The 18635-nt window shown below is 35.9% G+C and overlaps 1 protein-coding gene across 3 annotated transcripts; it reads left to right on the top strand.

Annotated features, from left to right (window-relative positions):
* The first annotated feature begins 4917 nt into the window (after positions 1-4917).
* On the top strand, positions 4918-6923 carry LOC131438627 (zinc finger protein 502-like). Of its 3 annotated transcripts, none has more exons than XM_058608759.1 (7): positions 4918-5148; positions 5211-5335; positions 5401-5547; positions 5602-5730; positions 5786-6119; positions 6200-6305; positions 6377-6923. In XM_058608759.1, the coding sequence occupies exons 1-7, from the start codon at positions 5038-5040 to the stop codon at positions 6727-6729; spliced, it is 1305 nt and encodes a 434-aa protein (XP_058464742.1). In that variant the 5' UTR covers positions 4918-5037; the 3' UTR covers positions 6730-6923. The 3 variants fall into 3 exon arrangements, with proteins under 3 accessions (XP_058464742.1, XP_058464741.1, XP_058464743.1); XM_058608758.1 differs by having other exon boundaries at positions 4919-5148; positions 5211-5324; positions 5384-5547; positions 6377-6922; XM_058608760.1 differs by having other exon boundaries at positions 4958-5093; positions 5149-5324; positions 5384-5547; positions 6377-6922.
* The last annotated feature ends 11712 nt before the right edge of the window (positions 6924-18635 follow it).

Here is an 18635-nt window from a genome sequence, read left to right as displayed (position 1 = left end):
ATAGTGTGCTCATATTAATACGATAGCTGTCTGCATTTTATGCAAATAGAAACTTTCGAAATTACAGATTCTTTCTTTTGAAGTAAAGTTTCACTTCTTTTGAAGTAAATTGTAAATTCATTTATTTATTTTCATTCTCACATTTACACAAAATATATATGTCGCCCTTGATATTCACAAGAAAGAATAGCCTGATGTTTGAATAAACTGTGCTATAGTAACCGTAACCTGTTTTTCATTGTCATTTCAACTATACGTTTAAATAGTAGCAACAATCATGATGTATGACTATTCACCATCTGTATTGTATAAATTACTAGACAACAAAGACTACGACTTTAAGGTGAAATGTAGCGGAATGCGAAAATCGCGTTTTTGATCAATTATTCAAAAACGAGACCGATTTTCGAAAAACCAAAAACACTTAAGTTTTCGAAATCAAATTTATCATAACTAAGTATTCTTAGAATTTTGAAATTTTGCTTTGCCGAGCCGTAATTGGTTTTTGAAATGTATAAACGGTCACTGTTCCGTCCCACGGGGATGATTTTAGAACTGAAAAGTAGTATTTGTAGCAGAATTTCACAAAGAATCTGAAAATGCAACTCAATATTATAAAATTTTAGCGAAAACAACCGAAAATTGAAAAGGCGGGTCGGTAATGTCAGAGACATAACTGGATGTCGTGAATACGAAAACAACTGACATGTTCCTTAACACTTCCGAATATCAATTGTATGAATTATGCAAGCATTCCCCTTTTTCACATTTTTCGCAAAAACAAAGAAAGCTTCACTTGATCTCGATTACTGTGAATTTCACACAGCGAAAAGTGCACAAATCTAAGCAAACTGTTCTTAATTTGCACTAAACTGAGGATAATTACCTTCAATTTGCGAACAAAAAATTCTAATAGTTCTTTAGAAAACTTTTAGAGCCATCAGAATGACTGATATTGTGTAATGCTCTCCACCGTTGTTTTTTCCCAATGCTAATGACTGGCAGCTGTGACGTAATCGCTCTTGTCAAAAGCGAAACTAGCTGTGCAGACGACACAAAACACATCTGCTCGCAGTGGCGATACAATCCAAACTGATTCAATTTTTGTTAAGAGATTTCCTTTTATGTGATTTCGTTTGTAGCTTTTTCACTAATGGGCGGTCCTAACGGTTATAAAAATAACCGCATACAGAATTTTAATGTCGATTATTTCATTTCGGATTTGCATAATTTATTGAAAGAAACAATCAATATGCTGTAGGGATTCGTTTCTAGCATTCAGAAGGACCAAATTGAGGAACTCACTGCGATATTCATCACTTTTCGGAACATTTTTCTCGGACGATTTGTTGTACAGCAGTAGATATTTTGTTCAGAACGCGTTCTGATTGGCTGGTGTTGACATGGGTTAAATGAGAATGGTTTTTCAATAGTGTACTATTGAAATACTTCAATGCTTTTGCTATACACGTTTAAATTGAAAAATTTCGATTCTATTGGTAGTTAGATTATATGAATCCTTTCACAGATCACTGAGCTATGAGCTTTAAAAATACGAGAAAGGCAAACGCGCCCTATGAATTATCCTCTTTGATACTCGTTTATACCAAACATTTCAAAAAAGTTTAATTTTGAATTATTTGGGATTATGTCACAAAACTGAAAATTTTATCATAAAATTGTGATCATATTTCCGATGGCATGTCGCAAGAATTATGTTGATTCATTAGATACAACAAGAGATATTCACGATCAAAAACTTATCACTCTCTTAGAGGGTAAATTTTGAAAAGGCACCCCATAGTAAAGTAAGTCGTATTCACGACAAAAAGTTTTCATAAACTTTTCTGCATTTTTTTATTGCTTGCGCGCTGCTGTTTCGTATTGAGGTGGTGTGAGAAATGCACGGTGGGCACGGTGGCATTATATCGTGAGCAAAAAATAGATATAAAATAATGACGCGAATTTATGCAGCATTGGGTTTTGTGTTGAAATAAAAACGACTTGAATACAATAAAATGAGTATTGTAAGAAATCGTTTATTTTCTAAGTAGCTGTCATTTATACAAACAATGTGATAAACATTGAGGGCCAGCTTCGAGCCAGTCAGCATGGAAAACTTATTGGAATTCATTGGTTTTTCAATTATTATGAATACAATGAATCAACGCTTGATTTTGCTTTCAAAATCGATTGAATAATAAGGAACTACGAAATAACATTATATTCAATTTCGTGCCCCAAATATGTGCTTGAGAAAAGATTCACTAAATAATTTTAACTGCATGGTATGTAGAACTATTAGTTATAATTGGAATGTATTCCAATAATGTAATCTAAGAAATTATTAAACTATTGATGATTTCTGGCACCGGAGGCCAGAGGCTGTTTGGTCTTCGGTTCGTTATCGTTGAAACAGACATTTCTAGACTCATCATGCTATACAATTCCGAAAGTCGCTTCCGAAAAAAAGTTAATGGTGAATACTTTTACGTAAATTCTATCTCATCGGCGGGAAGGGCCTGGTGAACGACTGGCAAAGATATCAAAAATACTTGAATGTTCTCTTGTCTTCAACCGTTCTTTTGAAGGAGAACCGATGCTTGCTACTAAAATCAGGCATATACATGGTTAGCAAGTTAGTCAATACATATCCATATAACCTCATGTTAATCATTCATAATTACTCATGATTTATAGCTCTAGTGTAAGAGTAATCACTAACAATGATGATTGAATCAGCATATATTCAAAGTGTGAAGAATTCTAAAATCCATTACGTCCCGTCTTTTTTACAAGCCAATATAACGAGAGGTAAACCCACTGCGCTCAATCATTGAAAAAAGTTCTTGTTTCTATGTGGCCGTTTTTCTTGGTACGCTTTGTGCGACGGTTCGTTCAACTGAAGCGGATAAAATTTTGCGCGCATTTTATGACGCTACATTTCACCTTAATAAACTATTTGTGTTTATGACTTTTCTGGCATAGTCATCCTGACAGTGGTAGTCATCTCAAATATAAGAACAAATAGTTAAAATGATAATTTCTCGTAGTGACAATATATGAGAAGCGAAAAAGTTACCAGCTACCATGTAAATATATTCACAGTATAATAATGTTACCATAAATAAAAAAAGATAATTGATTATAAAGTTTGAAAACACTATTCATGTAGTCCATATCAACAGAATGTATGTAGTAAGCACATTAGCGTATAGTGTTTTTTAACCGACTATGTATTTCATTTGTGCTGACTATACAAATTGTCAATAAACGGGTGTACTTTGTTATTGTCACATAAAGTTACAATATAGCAGAAAATTTCGTTCGTTGGTAACACATCAGTGATTGATTTAAAAATATATATTTTATATTGTGACTTACATTGTGTAATTTGGTAGGTCTTGCAGGTGAGTAAAGTTTGTACAATTTTGCCGGAAGCGGCTATGTTTTCCAGTGAAAGAAAACATTACATATTAGCTCAGAGAGCCATGTTTTGTTTCGAGATTTAATTGCGTGGATCCCGGCGCCATACTTAATTTCGTGAGGAAATTACAAGCAAATACAAATAATAATACCCCTAAGTCCCATACAAACGAAATGTCAATGTTTGGTTCACAGCGTGAACAAGTAAGCCTAGCAAATTACTCCCTTTCGTTGCGATAGTTTGAAAATGTGGAAGGAGATCGTTTCTGGCAACGCTTTATGCTAGTTGCTACGGCGCAAAACAAGTTTGTTTGTTTATGTTTTCCGTTGTTGTATTGCAACAAATTCAAAGGTACACTCCAGCTAATCGATGGATGAAGAATTGCGATATATTTTGGCAGTGATGGGACTTTATTTCATAAACGGGCCTTGATGTGGAACATGGGTACGATTCGTATTCGTACTACGGAAACAGCGATTAGCGCTCTACACGATAAAATAAAAGTTAAAAGAGAAACAAATGCAAGCTGTGTATGCGTTTTCCCAATAGTCACTCATCTGTGCGTGACCCAGACAAATTGATTATAGCCCGAACGGTGGCAGACACAACAGTTTTTCTTTCACGATGGATAAACTTATTAATTAAATTATTTTCTATTAGTATTATGACGTAAAGGTTCCCCGCATTTAGCAGATGTTGGAAAAATTCCTACTCCTCTGACGGGAGTGATTTGCAATGAGAAGAACGGATGGCTACCATCACGATTCGGTGAACAGTGCCGAGACATTCTAAATACTGAGCAATTTCCGAAAAGCCAAGGAGCAAATTTCTGAAAAGCCAAGGAGGACAAAAAACAAAATCCGATATGGAATAACCATATCTCATACACAACAACATAGTTCAAGTTTATTTTTCACTACAATAAACAGTAACTATGGTGAACTTGTTCTTACCCTTCAGTGTTGCTAGTTTTATAGAAAACTCGTTAAAGTACATTGTCACTCTGACAGTGTATCATGACAGTGTACCGCACGATGCAAAATGTGTCCTTGAAAATTTGTCGAAGTATTCCGTATTATAATTTGTATTTGTTACAAGCACAGCCAAAGCTCTATCTCGCCACCAGTCTAAATTATACATCGTGAATCTTCGTCAGAGATGCCAGGTCTGCAGATTTGTCTGTAAATCTGCAGATTTGGGGTATAGTGCTGCAGACATTTTTTGTTGTGCAGACTTTTGCAGACTTTTGAAATTCTCGCAGACTTTTACAGACTTTTGAAATTCTCGCTGACTTTCGTCTATATTTACAGAAAAATTTGAAATTTCCGCGACCTTTTTTTTTTTTTTTTGCTCGCCAAGTCAGTTTTGCATGTCATACTTTATAGAGAAATTGCTACCAGCAAGCCATACTTGCTGACTGCAGATTTTTTTTCAGATTTACAGACCCTGTCTGCAGACATTTGAATTTTTTACCTGGCATCTCTGATCTTCGTACAATTTTTGACATTTTAAGAATAGTACAAACATTATCCTTGAAATTTCATCAAATAAAACCAATTGTATCTACACTATAGTTCCTTGGTAGTTCAATCGGTGATCACACAAGTAAAATGAAAAATGAATCAATGTGTCGAATATGTGCCGAACCTACAGTTAATGCAGAGACGTGTGTAAACTTCAGCACTGTCTCTGAGATCTACTACAAGTTGATTGTTTCTCAGGTTTGTAGATACGGCAAACACTGCATTCGGCTAGCAGTTATGCTCACAATTGCATCTTTTAGCCTGATGAAATGGGGTTGCCGGACATCGCTTGTCACCGTTGCCACAGTACTTTGATTGATATTGATAACTTTCGGAAAATGTGCCTTGAGGCGTACGATCAATTGAAAGAAACGGTACATCTAAGGTCTGGTTATTTATTTAATGACTAATATTATTTAATTATTCGAAGTAGATATCCTCCACAAGCAGATTCGAGTCAACTTTGAAAGAGGAAGAAAAAGCAGAAGTTGAATTTTTGGAAATGGGCGTAGGTGACGGCCCGGATTTTGATTCGGATGTTTTGGAAGTCAAAGTGGAAAAGCTTTTAATTCCGGAGAACTCGTTCGAGATTGAAAAGTATTAATAAAATATGTTTACCACTGGTCTTTATCTAATCATTTGAAATTGCAGCCACATTGAGAATGAAACTACAGGAATTACTTTAAAAAATGTGTCTGTACAAATGAAAAAAGTTACGAAAACAGCTCGAAAAAGACAACGCAAGGTAAATGAAGCGCAAAAGAAATTCCCGAAAAGAGTGTATGTATTTCAATGTACTGTGCTAAACCGAATAATATAGATTAAAGGATTACAGCAAAATACAATGCGATCAGTGCGATAAATTCTTCTATGAACAAAAACGGTATGAGGGACACATGCGAGTTCATGCAGGCCTCAAACCGGCGGTTTGTGACATTTGCCATAAAACTTTCTCCAAGTGGGCATATCTTAAGGAACATCGACAGGTGGTTCATGAGCCAGCGAAAGAACGGTTGGCTTGCGAAGTACCCGGTTGTGGACGGACGTTTACTACGAAGCACCATCTTAAGTTTCATCATACCAATAAGCACACGGGTCCGCCTCAGCCAAAATCCAGACATATGTGCGAGCAGTGTGGAAAAACTTTTACTACCGTTGCTAATCTGAAGGTGTGTTAAGGCCTTATGCTAGACTTAAAATTGATCACACCTTTCAGAACTGCAAATTATATTGCTAAAACCTTTTACAGATTCACAAATATTCCCATGGTGGAAAGTTGCCATTTCCTTGTACTTTGTGTGGCAAACGAATGGAAAGTAATTTCAAGTTGAAAATTCACATGATGAGACACAAAGGTAAGAAGAAAAAAGGGTACATCGTATGTTTTATGTAAGTTACCCTTCTCCTCCATGTTCTATTGAAACAGGAATCAAGCAACATACCTGTCCTGTGTGTGGAATGAAAAAGACCACGATAACAGAGTTGAAAACACATATGAACTACCACACCAGAGATAAAAAATATCCATGTGAAACGTGCGGTGTGGTATTCTATAGCACAGGGAACAGACTTCGCCATGTTCGGATTGTACATCAGGGTATCAAGGCGTACTCGTGCACTTACTGTGATCTGTCTTTCGGCAAGGCTGAAACTTTGAAACATCATGTTATGACCCATACCGGAGAAAAACCACACGTCTGTGATTTATGTGGTAAACGATTCATCCAACCAACAGCGCTTCAGACACACAAAAAGACTCACTTGAAAAAAATGGAATAAACCTATTCGACTTTTGTTAAGTGCAGTCGTATTGGGATTGAAACATTCATTGATAAACTTAATGGGCTGATCTTTTAGGTTAATATAAGTCATAATATTATGGTAACAAAGCTTCGTCAATATCTCAAACAAAATTATTTGAGGTTATGGATTGAACATACTAATAAAAAAAAGAAAGGGAAAATATTGAAGTTTTAATCAAGTTTTTGATGATGTTTTTCACTCATCTGTTTGATAGTTTTATAAGACTAGTGATCTCACAAGCCAGTATGTTCAAGATTGTATGGAAAGATTCTTGGTGCCAACAAGATCCTAGCAAATTTGGCTAATAATCAGAATAAACGATATTAACTGCGGAAGTCCCAGCCCGCGCTGTACAACATAGTTGACAATCCTTCACACTTCCGTTTGGATGGAAAGTACCTCAACGTGGATCAGGGTCATTTCGCCGAAATCAATTTCGCCGAAAGCCGTTTCGCCGAAAGGGTTATTTCGCCGAATGTCATTTCGACGAATGGGTCACTTCGCCGAATGCCATTTCGCCGAAAGCCATTTCGCCGAAAGGGTCATTTCGCCGAATCCTGAAATCGTCTTGAAATCGCAATTAGAATAAATTTAAATTAAAGACAAACGAAAGATGATAGCGTTAACGCCCGTTTTGTTGACCTACCATTGTACTTCTTGAATAAAGATTGATTCATGAACCTCAGAAAGTAGTTCCCAAGAAAACTTGTTGACTATTAGCTAGTAAGCACCAAAGCAATTGCATAGGTGTATCTACCAGGCAAATGTGGGTGGTATTCTCCGTTTATTAAGTAAAAATGAAAAAATATCTAATGCGGCTACGCCACATCGTTTTGGTTCATGTGCTGTCCGACCTCGCTACCGCTCGTTCGGACCTAACTAAAGTAAAGAAACCTAGCTTTGAGTAGACCGGGCAAACGAGGCGGTTACAGGTTTGTATGCAAGAGGCCGCTTCGGTCTTGGCTTCGGTTATGTGGCTGCGCCACATCAGTTATACAGGAGACATAACATGCAGGAGATATGACCCATACGGCGAAATTACCCTTTCGGCAAAATGACCCTTTCGGCGAAATGACCCTTTCGGCGAAATAACCTATTCGGCGAAATGGCATTCGGCGAAACGACTTTCGGCGAAATGGCTTTCGGAGATATGACCCGCTTCTCCTCGACGTATTGTGCAGTGTGTTTTTTTATTTAAAAGATATTTTATTCAGGCCTGTTTGCGTACAAGCTTTACGTGGCCGATTTAGCTGAGTTGTTAGATAAAATTTTTTTTGTATTGGATCTCGTTGTCACCCTTTTTCTAGGGGGAGAGGAGCTTCCATTTTTCTCCTACGAGGATTGAGGGGCAGTTTGTGCAGTGTGTTTTTGAATAGGGCTATCTCTAAGCCATGTACACGCACATCAAGGGCATTTTCGTTGTCCTCGCTTTGTGTTTGGAAAGGCACTGTATGTATATTGCATTATCTTGTTTGTTCAACTGCAACTGTTGAAGTCGAGGTACTATTTTCCTGCTGCTAAGTTTCAATTTAACATACTGAAAACAAACCACATTGACTGAAGGTCTAATACAGCTCTTCCTGAAGTCAATAAGAATTGACCATAGTCTTGGATCCGACAGTACCGATGCTTTTTTGTTCTTCGGGTTTGGTCATTGTCTTATTGTTCGTTCCATTGTATTTCATTTTGTTTCTACCATCGAGACCGTAGCGATACGTCTGTTTTGATCACGACACGTAAACAAACTGAAGATTCGAATTATTCAACCTCATTTGACTATGGGTAGCAAAGGTATTTTGGCTTGGTTTAGGAAATATTTTTTTCATATTGAGAATATGTTAATCCTTTCACTTTACGTTCTGTTTTTGCCTTTCTCATATAGAAAGGGTATACAATAGGGTGGGACAAGGTTGTATGGGAAAAAGATGAAAAGGTTTATTTTCTCGCTCCACCAAACTTTTCGTTTTCCTTTTGGGTCCCATAAGCACCATGCAAAATTTTATCTCGATCGGAAAAACTATATTTTCGCGCCGAGGTTTAAAGCAGAGGTGGAAATAAACTCATTTTGCGCATGAAAATGTGAATTAAGATTTCGGATTGCGAATCAAAAAACCGAACACCGTGAATTAAAATATTTAAATATAATTGACCTTTTTAAATTCTAAGTAAAACCAAAATTTATCTTATCAAAAATCATTCGCTTTAAAATTCATTATAGTGTCTACAATAAATATGTGATATGAAAAGATAATACTGACTCCCTCCCTTTGGTTGGTGGGCTTGACGGTATTGCAAACATCATCACATACAATCAATTAGCGTTACAATTTGATAAAGATATGCGTTACAGTTTTTAGTTTCATAATTGAATTAAATGAATAATATATGGAACGACTTGAATAAGATGTTGATTGCATTACGCTCCAACATCCGGGGTTGGAGAGGCCGGTAGGGCTTAACTGAGCTCTTTTTTATGTTTTATTTTCATACTACCGGCCCTTATTACCAGTGTGAAGTGAAAATTAAGTAGAGTAAACGTATCCCAATTGGGTTTCACACGATGACAATAAATGAACGGTAAATCGAATCCATCTTTGACGTTTATTGGTGGTTTGTGTACCATGGAATACTGTGGAATGAAATAGAATATTGTAGAATATAATAAAATAATAATGACCGAACCAATGAGCAAACCACTGATAGCTGTCAAACGATGTTCATCCAGTTTATATTGTGAGGATGTATCGTTTGGGACCTGATGGGTGAGATGATGTGTGAATGAAATGTAAGAGTGAGTGCATGCAAGAACGGTAATAAAGGCCACCGTTTCAGCTCAGGACTAACGATCGACCAATAGAAGAGATAGAAATTGGGTAACGGTACCCCCATTCATCTCAAATCCATTAGTCATTTCATGTACGAAAACCATTAGTTAGAGTGAGATCTGTTATCTCTGTTTGATAGATTAATTTCAAGAATAACATGAAATTTGGAGCATTTTTTTTTTGTTCGTTAAAACAGCAGTATTGAATCATTTCTGAACTACTTTTATGTTCCATTGCTTCTTACAGACGAGGCAAAGATTTTGTATTCGATTTTATCTCAATAAATTTATTGAAAGTCGAGTAATCGGTAAAATAACATGGTGACTCTACTAATGAGATGACTATTGGCACACAAATTTTAGTTAGAATCTATTAGAATAGAAATAGTAACTCAATGTTGTGATGCTTGCTTGTGGAATACATGTAGGTATGTATGCATGTGTGTATGCGTATGTGCCTGTGTGTATGTATGTGTTTTTGTGTGTACAACATACCTTATACCGTTCCCTCGGGTGTGTTGTATCAAATTGGTTGTGACACATTTCGATTGCGAGTCAGTGTACCAGATGTTCAAAAGTGCCTGAGCGGATGGTAATATACTGTCAAGAATCAACCGAAGATAACGAAATGTGAACATGCTGTAGCAATACTATTAAACCCAAGTGTTATTATCATTTAAATAAAAACACATGTCCTCAGTTCTTATCCGTCAAACCATGATGAGCTGCTCTACAAAGATCAATGAAACACTAATTTTTTTTTTTTTTTTTTTGGAAACGGATGACTGGATGAGGAACAAGAAATACGAAAATGCTGAAAGATTCAGAAAGGAATATTGGTAAGAATATAAACACCATTGCATACAACTAACTTTTACATTTAAGGAAGCAACATAACATGCCAGCAAAAGTACGGAGTGAAAAATGACTACAAAAGACACGAATCACAGCTGAATAGAACACTGGAATTAAGGTAAAACAGAATACAAACTATGAACAAAGGTAAGAAAACCAACATGAAGAAATAATAGGAACTGCTGGGTAACAATGTAATTTCCTCATATTGAAAGATGCGTTTATATGGCGCGCATGCGCTAATTCGGCCTGATACAAAATAACGGGGAGGGCAATACATTTTGGACAGGGCTGTAAAAAGCTGATTGGAACCCTTTCCCCACCAAAATGTAATATAAGGAAACTATAAGGATATGAAAAGATAATACTGACTATTTTTATTTACTGTGAATCAAAAAATTGGCCTATTTCCACCTCTGGTTTAAGGTTTATATGGGATTTTGTATGGAGAAATTCACTTTTAACAAAAAAAAACGGCTGGAGATCAACCTACGAACTCTAAAAAACAGTGCATGTGATATTTTCGTAGGAAATTTAACAAGGGAGAAAACTTTAGAAGACCGCAAAACAATCCGACGTTTTAGAAATTAAAGGAAACCCGGCACAAGGTCCGAACAATGGTTCATTCCTCAACATATCTAGCACCACTGCTGCTAGTGAAAGTAATATGATTGTGCTTTCTTTTATTATGCTATAACGGTTGATTTGAATTGTTTGATGTCTTCACAAAAGGACCCAAAAGGAACACGAAAAGTTTGGTGGAGTTGATGTCAATATTTTGTCCCATCCTACACGCTCTTTGAACTTAACTCAGGGTTTGAGTTGCGATTACTCAAATTCATAAACTGGAACAATATGTCAAAATTTGAGAATGGATTTGAGTAAAATTTGCTCAGGCCATGAGTTCTCTTGCATTTATTCATACAATTGAATAAGCGTTGAGTTTTCAAACATTTGAGTGAAAAAAATGCTTCTAGCAGTTCAGTGCGTTTTCTTCATCGGAATATTCTTATCGAATCTAAGGATGCAAGAATACGTCGTTTTTCATTTGCCGTTCCTAGATCTGGTTTTTGAAACCATAAATCATCAATCATAGATGTTTTCATTAGAAAGTTTGTGGTTTCCATTATGCTAAGTGAGAAGTACAACATAAAGATATCAACAACGTACAAATTTTAACTCCAAACCGGTCAAAAGGAAACGGGTTTTCTTTTCTGGGATTTCTATTTAAAAAAAGAATGACTTTGTATATCAACATTTACGAATAGTAATGTTTTTATTAGGAGTGCAAGGATTTCAAGTTTTGAGTTAAACTTACTCAAATTTTGAAAAAATATTTTTTCCATATTTTAAGTAAAAAATACTCAAATTTTGAAAGCTGTGTGTGTGTGACAAAAAATGTTACTCACTATTCTCGAAGATGGCTTAACCGATGTGTGTGTGTGACAAAAAATGTCACTCACTCACTACCTACTCACTACCACTCGACGAGCTGAGGGAGTGTGTGTGTGTGTGACAAAAATTGTCACTCAGTTTTCTCGAATATAGCTCAAACGATTTTCACAAACTTAAAATCAAATGAAAGGTTTCACGGTGCCATACAAAGTTCCTTTATTTCATTTGGATCCGACTTCCGGTTCTGGAATGACAGGGTGATATGCACCAAAAATGTGAAAATACACTCACTTTTCTCCAAGATGGTTGAACCGAGTTTCACAAACTTATTTTTAAATTAAAGATCTCATGGTCCCATACAAAGTTCAGAAATTTCATTTGGATCTAACTTCTGGTTCCGGAATTACAGGGTGATATGTACCAAAAAAGTTAAAATAATGTCACTCACTTTTCTCGTAGATGGTTGAACCGATTTTCTCAAACATGGATTTAAATGAAAGGTCCTATGTTTCCATACAAAGCTCCTGAATATCCTTTGGATCCCATACAAAGTTCCTGAATTGCATATGTATCCATATGTTTCGGTTCCAGAATTACAGGGTGATATGCACCAAAAATGTGGAAATAGTGCATTCCAAATGTGAAAATAATGTCACTCACTTTTTTCGGAGATGGAAGTTCTTAAGACCCTGGCTTCGGAGATAGGGTGCTGAGTATGAAAACGTCAATTAAAGGAATACTTCGTTCATAAGCTACCTCTTTATATTGGCTAGTAATTTTCTCTAGTTTTTCAGACCATGAGACTCTGCAACCAAATAAACAATTGATAGTCCCATAAATGATTAGCTGAATTTTATCCAAGTCCAAGTTGAACTTTTTTGAGGCATCCCGTTGCCTCAGTGAATCCTTGTTGTTGAAGGTACGAGAAAGAGAACGAAGTCCTTTTGCGTCCATAATTTGGCTGGTCTTCCACTAACTTTCTTGCGAGCAGTTATTGGGGATCTTAGGATATGATAAATATTCGAAGCCGCAACATTTTCGCTTTTAAAATGTTGTACCGTATCCTTTTGCCGAGATTTCTGGGCAGTTCGTAGAGCTGTACAACGCGCTTGCGAAATACTTCTTGTTTCGACGGCATTTTAAGCAAAACTAAGCAAGCATAAACAAAACAGAAAATACTAGCAGAAATAGAAGAGAGAGAACTAACACATACACACTCTTCTTTATCTCTGAGCTCGTTTGTTGTTAAGCATACAGGCGACGACACGACCAGGCACTCCGAAGAAAAATCAGCTTTAAAACTGTTCGCTAACAATTCTCCGCCAGTTACCACAAATCTAGCGACCCCTTGTAAATGATAAAAATAATCTGCTCGAGCAGCACTGTTTAAGTTGCTATGGACTAGTTACCAAGGAACCCCAAAACAAATAAACATGTTTTGAAAGCGGTGGAATAGTTCTATTAGTGTTAAACTTTATCCAAATTAAGCAGAAATGCATTTAAATGAACTCGATTTTCGGAATTTAATTGAAACTATGGATGAAACCAACGAACGAGGACAATGATCTGCTTCCAGCGATTCATCCGTACACTTCAACTGCTAGCTTTTCTGGGCAGTAAGATTCGGTGTAATATGCCGGTGTCAAAATGGTTTTGTGTCGGTTGATTGCGCAGCAGTGGAAACAGTATTTTACCTTGTTGGCCTCTATTCAGGATTACTAGTGGAGTTCCACAAAGAAATCATTTTACCGTACGTTATGCAGGTACCGCAGAGCACTAGCCTCGCTCAGCTCGTTGTCGGTCATTTGCATGTCTTCCTTCTCACACAACGGTTTCAAGTCAAGACCTGAATTTTGAACTTGGCTTTATAAAAGACATAACTCATACTCCTCAATTTTTACATTCCGCTCGAGTCAGGTAAATCCATTAAAATGTTCCGATCTGAAATTTATTTCGTTTACATTCATCTTGCCTTTGATATGCAGTAACCAAGGTTATGGTGACTGTTATTCAAAATCAATAAATATATCAATTTGTGCTGCCAGTTTAAAAAAAATTCACTAGCGTTTCCGATTTGACATTTCCAGTTACTGAGGGGTAGTTAAATTTACGATACAGTTTTGATAGACGAGTGGCAGGTCGTGTCGTCGATACAGGCCTCGAAAAAATTCCTAAATTTTAGTTGCCACCCGTTATACCTTTATATCAAGAAGAAATTGGTTCGATTCATTATCTATGATCTTATTTTTTTTATGAAACAACAAAGTTTACTGGATCATATTAAGTTTATTCCTTACATAACACATTTTTTTTACAAAGCAATTATTTGATGCAGAAATCTTGACCGGACTGATGAAGCAAAACAAACAATGAAATGGCTTTAATGTGGTTTGTGAATATTTTTTTTTAGAATTCGAAAACGAGCATAAATCGAAATTATGAAGTATCAAAAAAATTATCGACCTAATTTTGGGTAGCCTATAGAAGAGCTCGATAATGAGTGATTTCACCATAAAAAATAGGGAAACTAGATTTTTAATGTAGGGCAACGGCTCCCTATTTCATCTGAGCTCCTATTTCCATCTCATCCCTTCACCTCATTACTTTGAACATGAATAACATTTTAAAACCTACCAGAACCAAACTGTGAAATGTTTTAAAATGATTATGAAAGCTGTTGTCACACTTTCCTATTGAAAGAAATGGTTTTAAGTTCTTCGTGTATCGTTTTTTTCATTTAAAATAAACTCATTTTTCAATTTAGGACACATTTTCGTCTCAAGATTTACAGTTCGTCATGTTTCTGATTATCTACTAATCGATTCGTCTCAACACATGATCACTTTTTCGCACAATTACACTACCATTGAATGGTGGATGACTTCATAATTAGTAATGTTCACTTGCCACTTGTTTAATTAACGATTTAAAACCTCAAGAATTACCCGACAAACAATAAAAGTCTTTAAAAATATGAGATGAAAGTTTTTCACTTAGTTCACTTGATTGCGCTTTGTTTTCATCTCATTTGGTTTCGCAAAGTTGCCAAGTTATCTCATATTGTTACAAAAAATAAATTGTTTTTCTTCTTCAAATTATTACCAAAAAGTATGTTTTTGGTATCCGTGACATTAGTTTAATTATATTATTAATATAATTATTTAAATAAAACTGTTTTGGCTTCGAATATTACCAGAAAGAGCGTGTTAAATACTAATGAAATAACCATTGTGGCAAATCTAGTAGCACTGGTTTCGTTCCGCTATACGCCAACATAACGCTGTGAAGTGTGTGTGTGTTTCATCGGCTGTGTACAGAGATGCCAGGTATTTTCATAGAAAATATGTATTACTTTGCATAGAAAGTCTATATCTGTTCTATCTGTTTTCACGAATAAAATGATGTTAAAAGATAGATAGGCTTTAGATCTCCGTAAGTCATTGCCCCATTAATTAGAGTAAATTTTTTTACCAATAATAATAATGTGGAAAAATCCTGGTGGGTACGGTTCTATCGTTTGAGTTGTATATCTGGCAGCGGTAAGGCAGTCGGTCACCAGAATGTCTGCAAGCCATATTTTTCCAGCTGGCAGCGTTTAGTCAGCCATCTGGCAGCCATGCGAATGCGGGTGAGAGTGTAATAGTGGAATATTTTGTTTTGATTGCTGTCGCCATTGCTAATTTATAGGATGAATAAAAGATCAACGATAGGATGAATAAAAATCCATTGAGATGAAATTAGGAGCAGAGTAGTGAAAACATCATTAGTGTTTTTAGCTGTTTTATAAATATTAGTTCAATTTTCACGAAATGTGAATCAATTTTCAACGTGGAGCAAGGCGAATGAAGCAGTAATATGAAATAGTTACAGTGATTTTAGTGGCTAAATCGAGGTTTGAAGGCGACGTCCTTACAAATGAGATGAAATAGGGAGCCCTTACCCTATCACATTCCACAAACAAAACGCATGCAACATACTTTCTGGCACTGCGCAAGTTTCTCGCTCTTACTCTGAACTTTTCAAGTTTGAAAGCCATATCTGAATGGTAATATCATCAAATACAAATTATAGGTATTCGAAACAAGCATACAGTCTCACACACATTTCATGATTTTCATGATGAACTGAATGAAATTGCACATTGAGCCAAATGCATGATATTTGGGAAGTCGTAGATTATGCTCAACCTGCCATCTAAACTGACTTAGAACATGGACTGATCAATAACGTTAGATGGCTACGGCCATGTAGGTCAATATGAGAAGGGAAGGGTAGTTAGTTCAACACTTGTTGCTACTAATGACTGAAGAATTCTCTGCATCATCACAAGTGTCACAGGAAAGAAGTGTCACTAATCTCACTAATAAGACGAGGAAATGATCAGGATTTATTTTGGTAGGTAATGTGATCTACTTATTACTTATGATCAAGGATGGCTTTTATCGTATCAAAGAATGCTCACTCGCAACTCTTCCACGATTAAATCAGTGCCATCAAAGAGAATCGGAAATCATCGCAACAACAAAAAAACCGGCATGGTACATTTAACATAGCATAAACATGTGCGAGAGCGAATTTCTCTCGATGAACCGTCTGAGAATCAACGGCTAGCACGCTGCTGTGGGGATTCTCTCTGAAGCAACAAACGGTCGCTTATTCTCGTTTCGCGATCCGATTCTGTATGAGCAGTGGATAATTGCGATAGAATCATTTTACTATTGCCGCTTATTCTAACTATGTGCTTATAACCTTTGTATAATTTGTGTCTATGAAAATGTATGTGAATGCTCCACACAAGGGTTTTTAAATATTGCAACCTAGTATGAGAATCATGAAGTCGAATCATCGATTCGATTTTCTGCGATAATTGTCTACTTGCGATTCTCTCTTGGTAAATTCCACACAGCGGCGATCATTATCAGACTGAAATTTTCTTTAAGGGCCATGAAATACTCAGAGTATGAAGTGGAGCGAAGAAATGTAGAAAAATTCTCTCGAGGTTCATGCATTGAGAGACTCGAATTCTTGTAGCATCTTCTACCGGATTGAAAATGTTATATACAATATAGATAAAAATCGAGCAGCTTCTGTCAAATTTTCAGCAATCACCAACACTGCTTATAATATTATCATGTGTTTATTGCTCTGGGTAGCCGGCTACCGAGAATTCGTTGCAATTTTATCTCGTTGTATTATTGTATGCTCCCTACAAGAATACGGAATTACTCCCAAAACTCGTAAAACTCAGATTGTAAGCAACGCGAGATGACACATCACTACTGAAAAAATAAAATAAAAAAAACACTCGCGGATGGGTTTGCTGCAGACCGATTTTAGATTTTCAGTTTGAATCAAACGTTTGACTTGCAAATTTCCATACATTCCATATAAATTTGATAACATAAATCTGATAACACCGACAGTGATATACAGATAGCGCTTCGATCGGTTGATGTCATTCAATTTTTGGCGGCAAATTCCCATCGTTGACGTCGTTTAATTTTGAGCGGTAAATTTTTTACACCATTGAATTCTACTATTGGCACATTGCCGCGAAACTGAATTACCGGTAGTGACATCTGCCAATGAAAAATGGAACCAATAAAAGGAGGAATCTTTCGAAAATTTGCATATCGGCAGTAGTGATTTGCAACATTTTTATCGTTTATTCAATAGTACAAATTGATATCAGCAATAAAAGTACACTCGGAGTAGAAGAAAATCGATTTCAAAGTGATTACTACTACTTTTTTTTAGTGTAAACTACAATTAATCATGGAAAATCTGCAGAAATGTGTGAAATTGGGTACGGTTAGGTTTTTTCGGATCAATATTTTTTTAAACAGAAACCAGTGTAACGTTGATTTCTCGAGTACTAGAATGTATAGCGATCGAGTACCATTTATTCTGGATACTTTATTTGTTATTTCCAGGCATTTCAAAAATGGTATTAAACCAAGTTTAATGCTCCATTCTAAATAAACGTTAGTTTTCGCACAATACATTAAGTTCAACATTACCACCTCAGTGTAAAAACTTTTTCTTTAATTTCTACTATGATTTTTCAAATGAATTTGCCCGTTTTTATAAGAAATCGTTGAAGTGGTGGAGTAATTAAAAATTTTCCAACCGGTTTGACAGCTCTTGCTGAAAGTATCATCACTAAACATACAGCGCCTCTACATTTCAGTTTTGCGACGATAGTTTTGGCACAATGACGCTGCCTTGAAATGTAGAGGCGCTGCTTGTTTAGAGATGATACTTTCAGCAAGAGCTGTCAAATCGGTAGGAATATTTTTAATTACTTCACCTTTCTAACGATTTCATATAAAAAGGGGAAAATTCATTTGAAAAATCATAAAACATCAAATATAGTAGAAGTGGAAGAAAAAATTTTTACTCTGATGTGGTAATGATGATCATAATTTATTTGCGAAAACTAACGTTTATTTAGAGATGAGCATTATACTTGGTTCAATACCATTTTTCAAATTCCTGGAAATAAAAAATAAAATATCTAAAATAAATGGTATTCGATCGCTAAACATTCTATTATTCGAGAAATCATTATTGCACTGGTTTCTGTTAAAAAATACTTGTCCGAAAAAACCTAACCTTACCCAATTTCTATCATAAATATTCTACTAAACACTCAGACCCTGTTAATTAATAATTTACAGGTTCCGTCGCTGGAATATTTTTCATTTTTGCGAATCAGTAATGTTCAATAATAACATTTTTCACTAAACAACACACACTTGCCGCTGCTGCACTATCACTCAAAATAACTGTTTCGATCAATTACTTT

Source organism: Malaya genurostris, chromosome 3 (assembly GCF_030247185.1).
Source record: "Malaya genurostris strain Urasoe2022 chromosome 3, Malgen_1.1, whole genome shotgun sequence".
NCBI classification, from domain to species: Eukaryota; Metazoa; Arthropoda; class Insecta; order Diptera; family Culicidae; genus Malaya; species Malaya genurostris.
The sequence above is the reverse complement of the archived record's forward strand: the minus strand, read 5'-3'. Positions and strand labels throughout refer to the sequence as shown.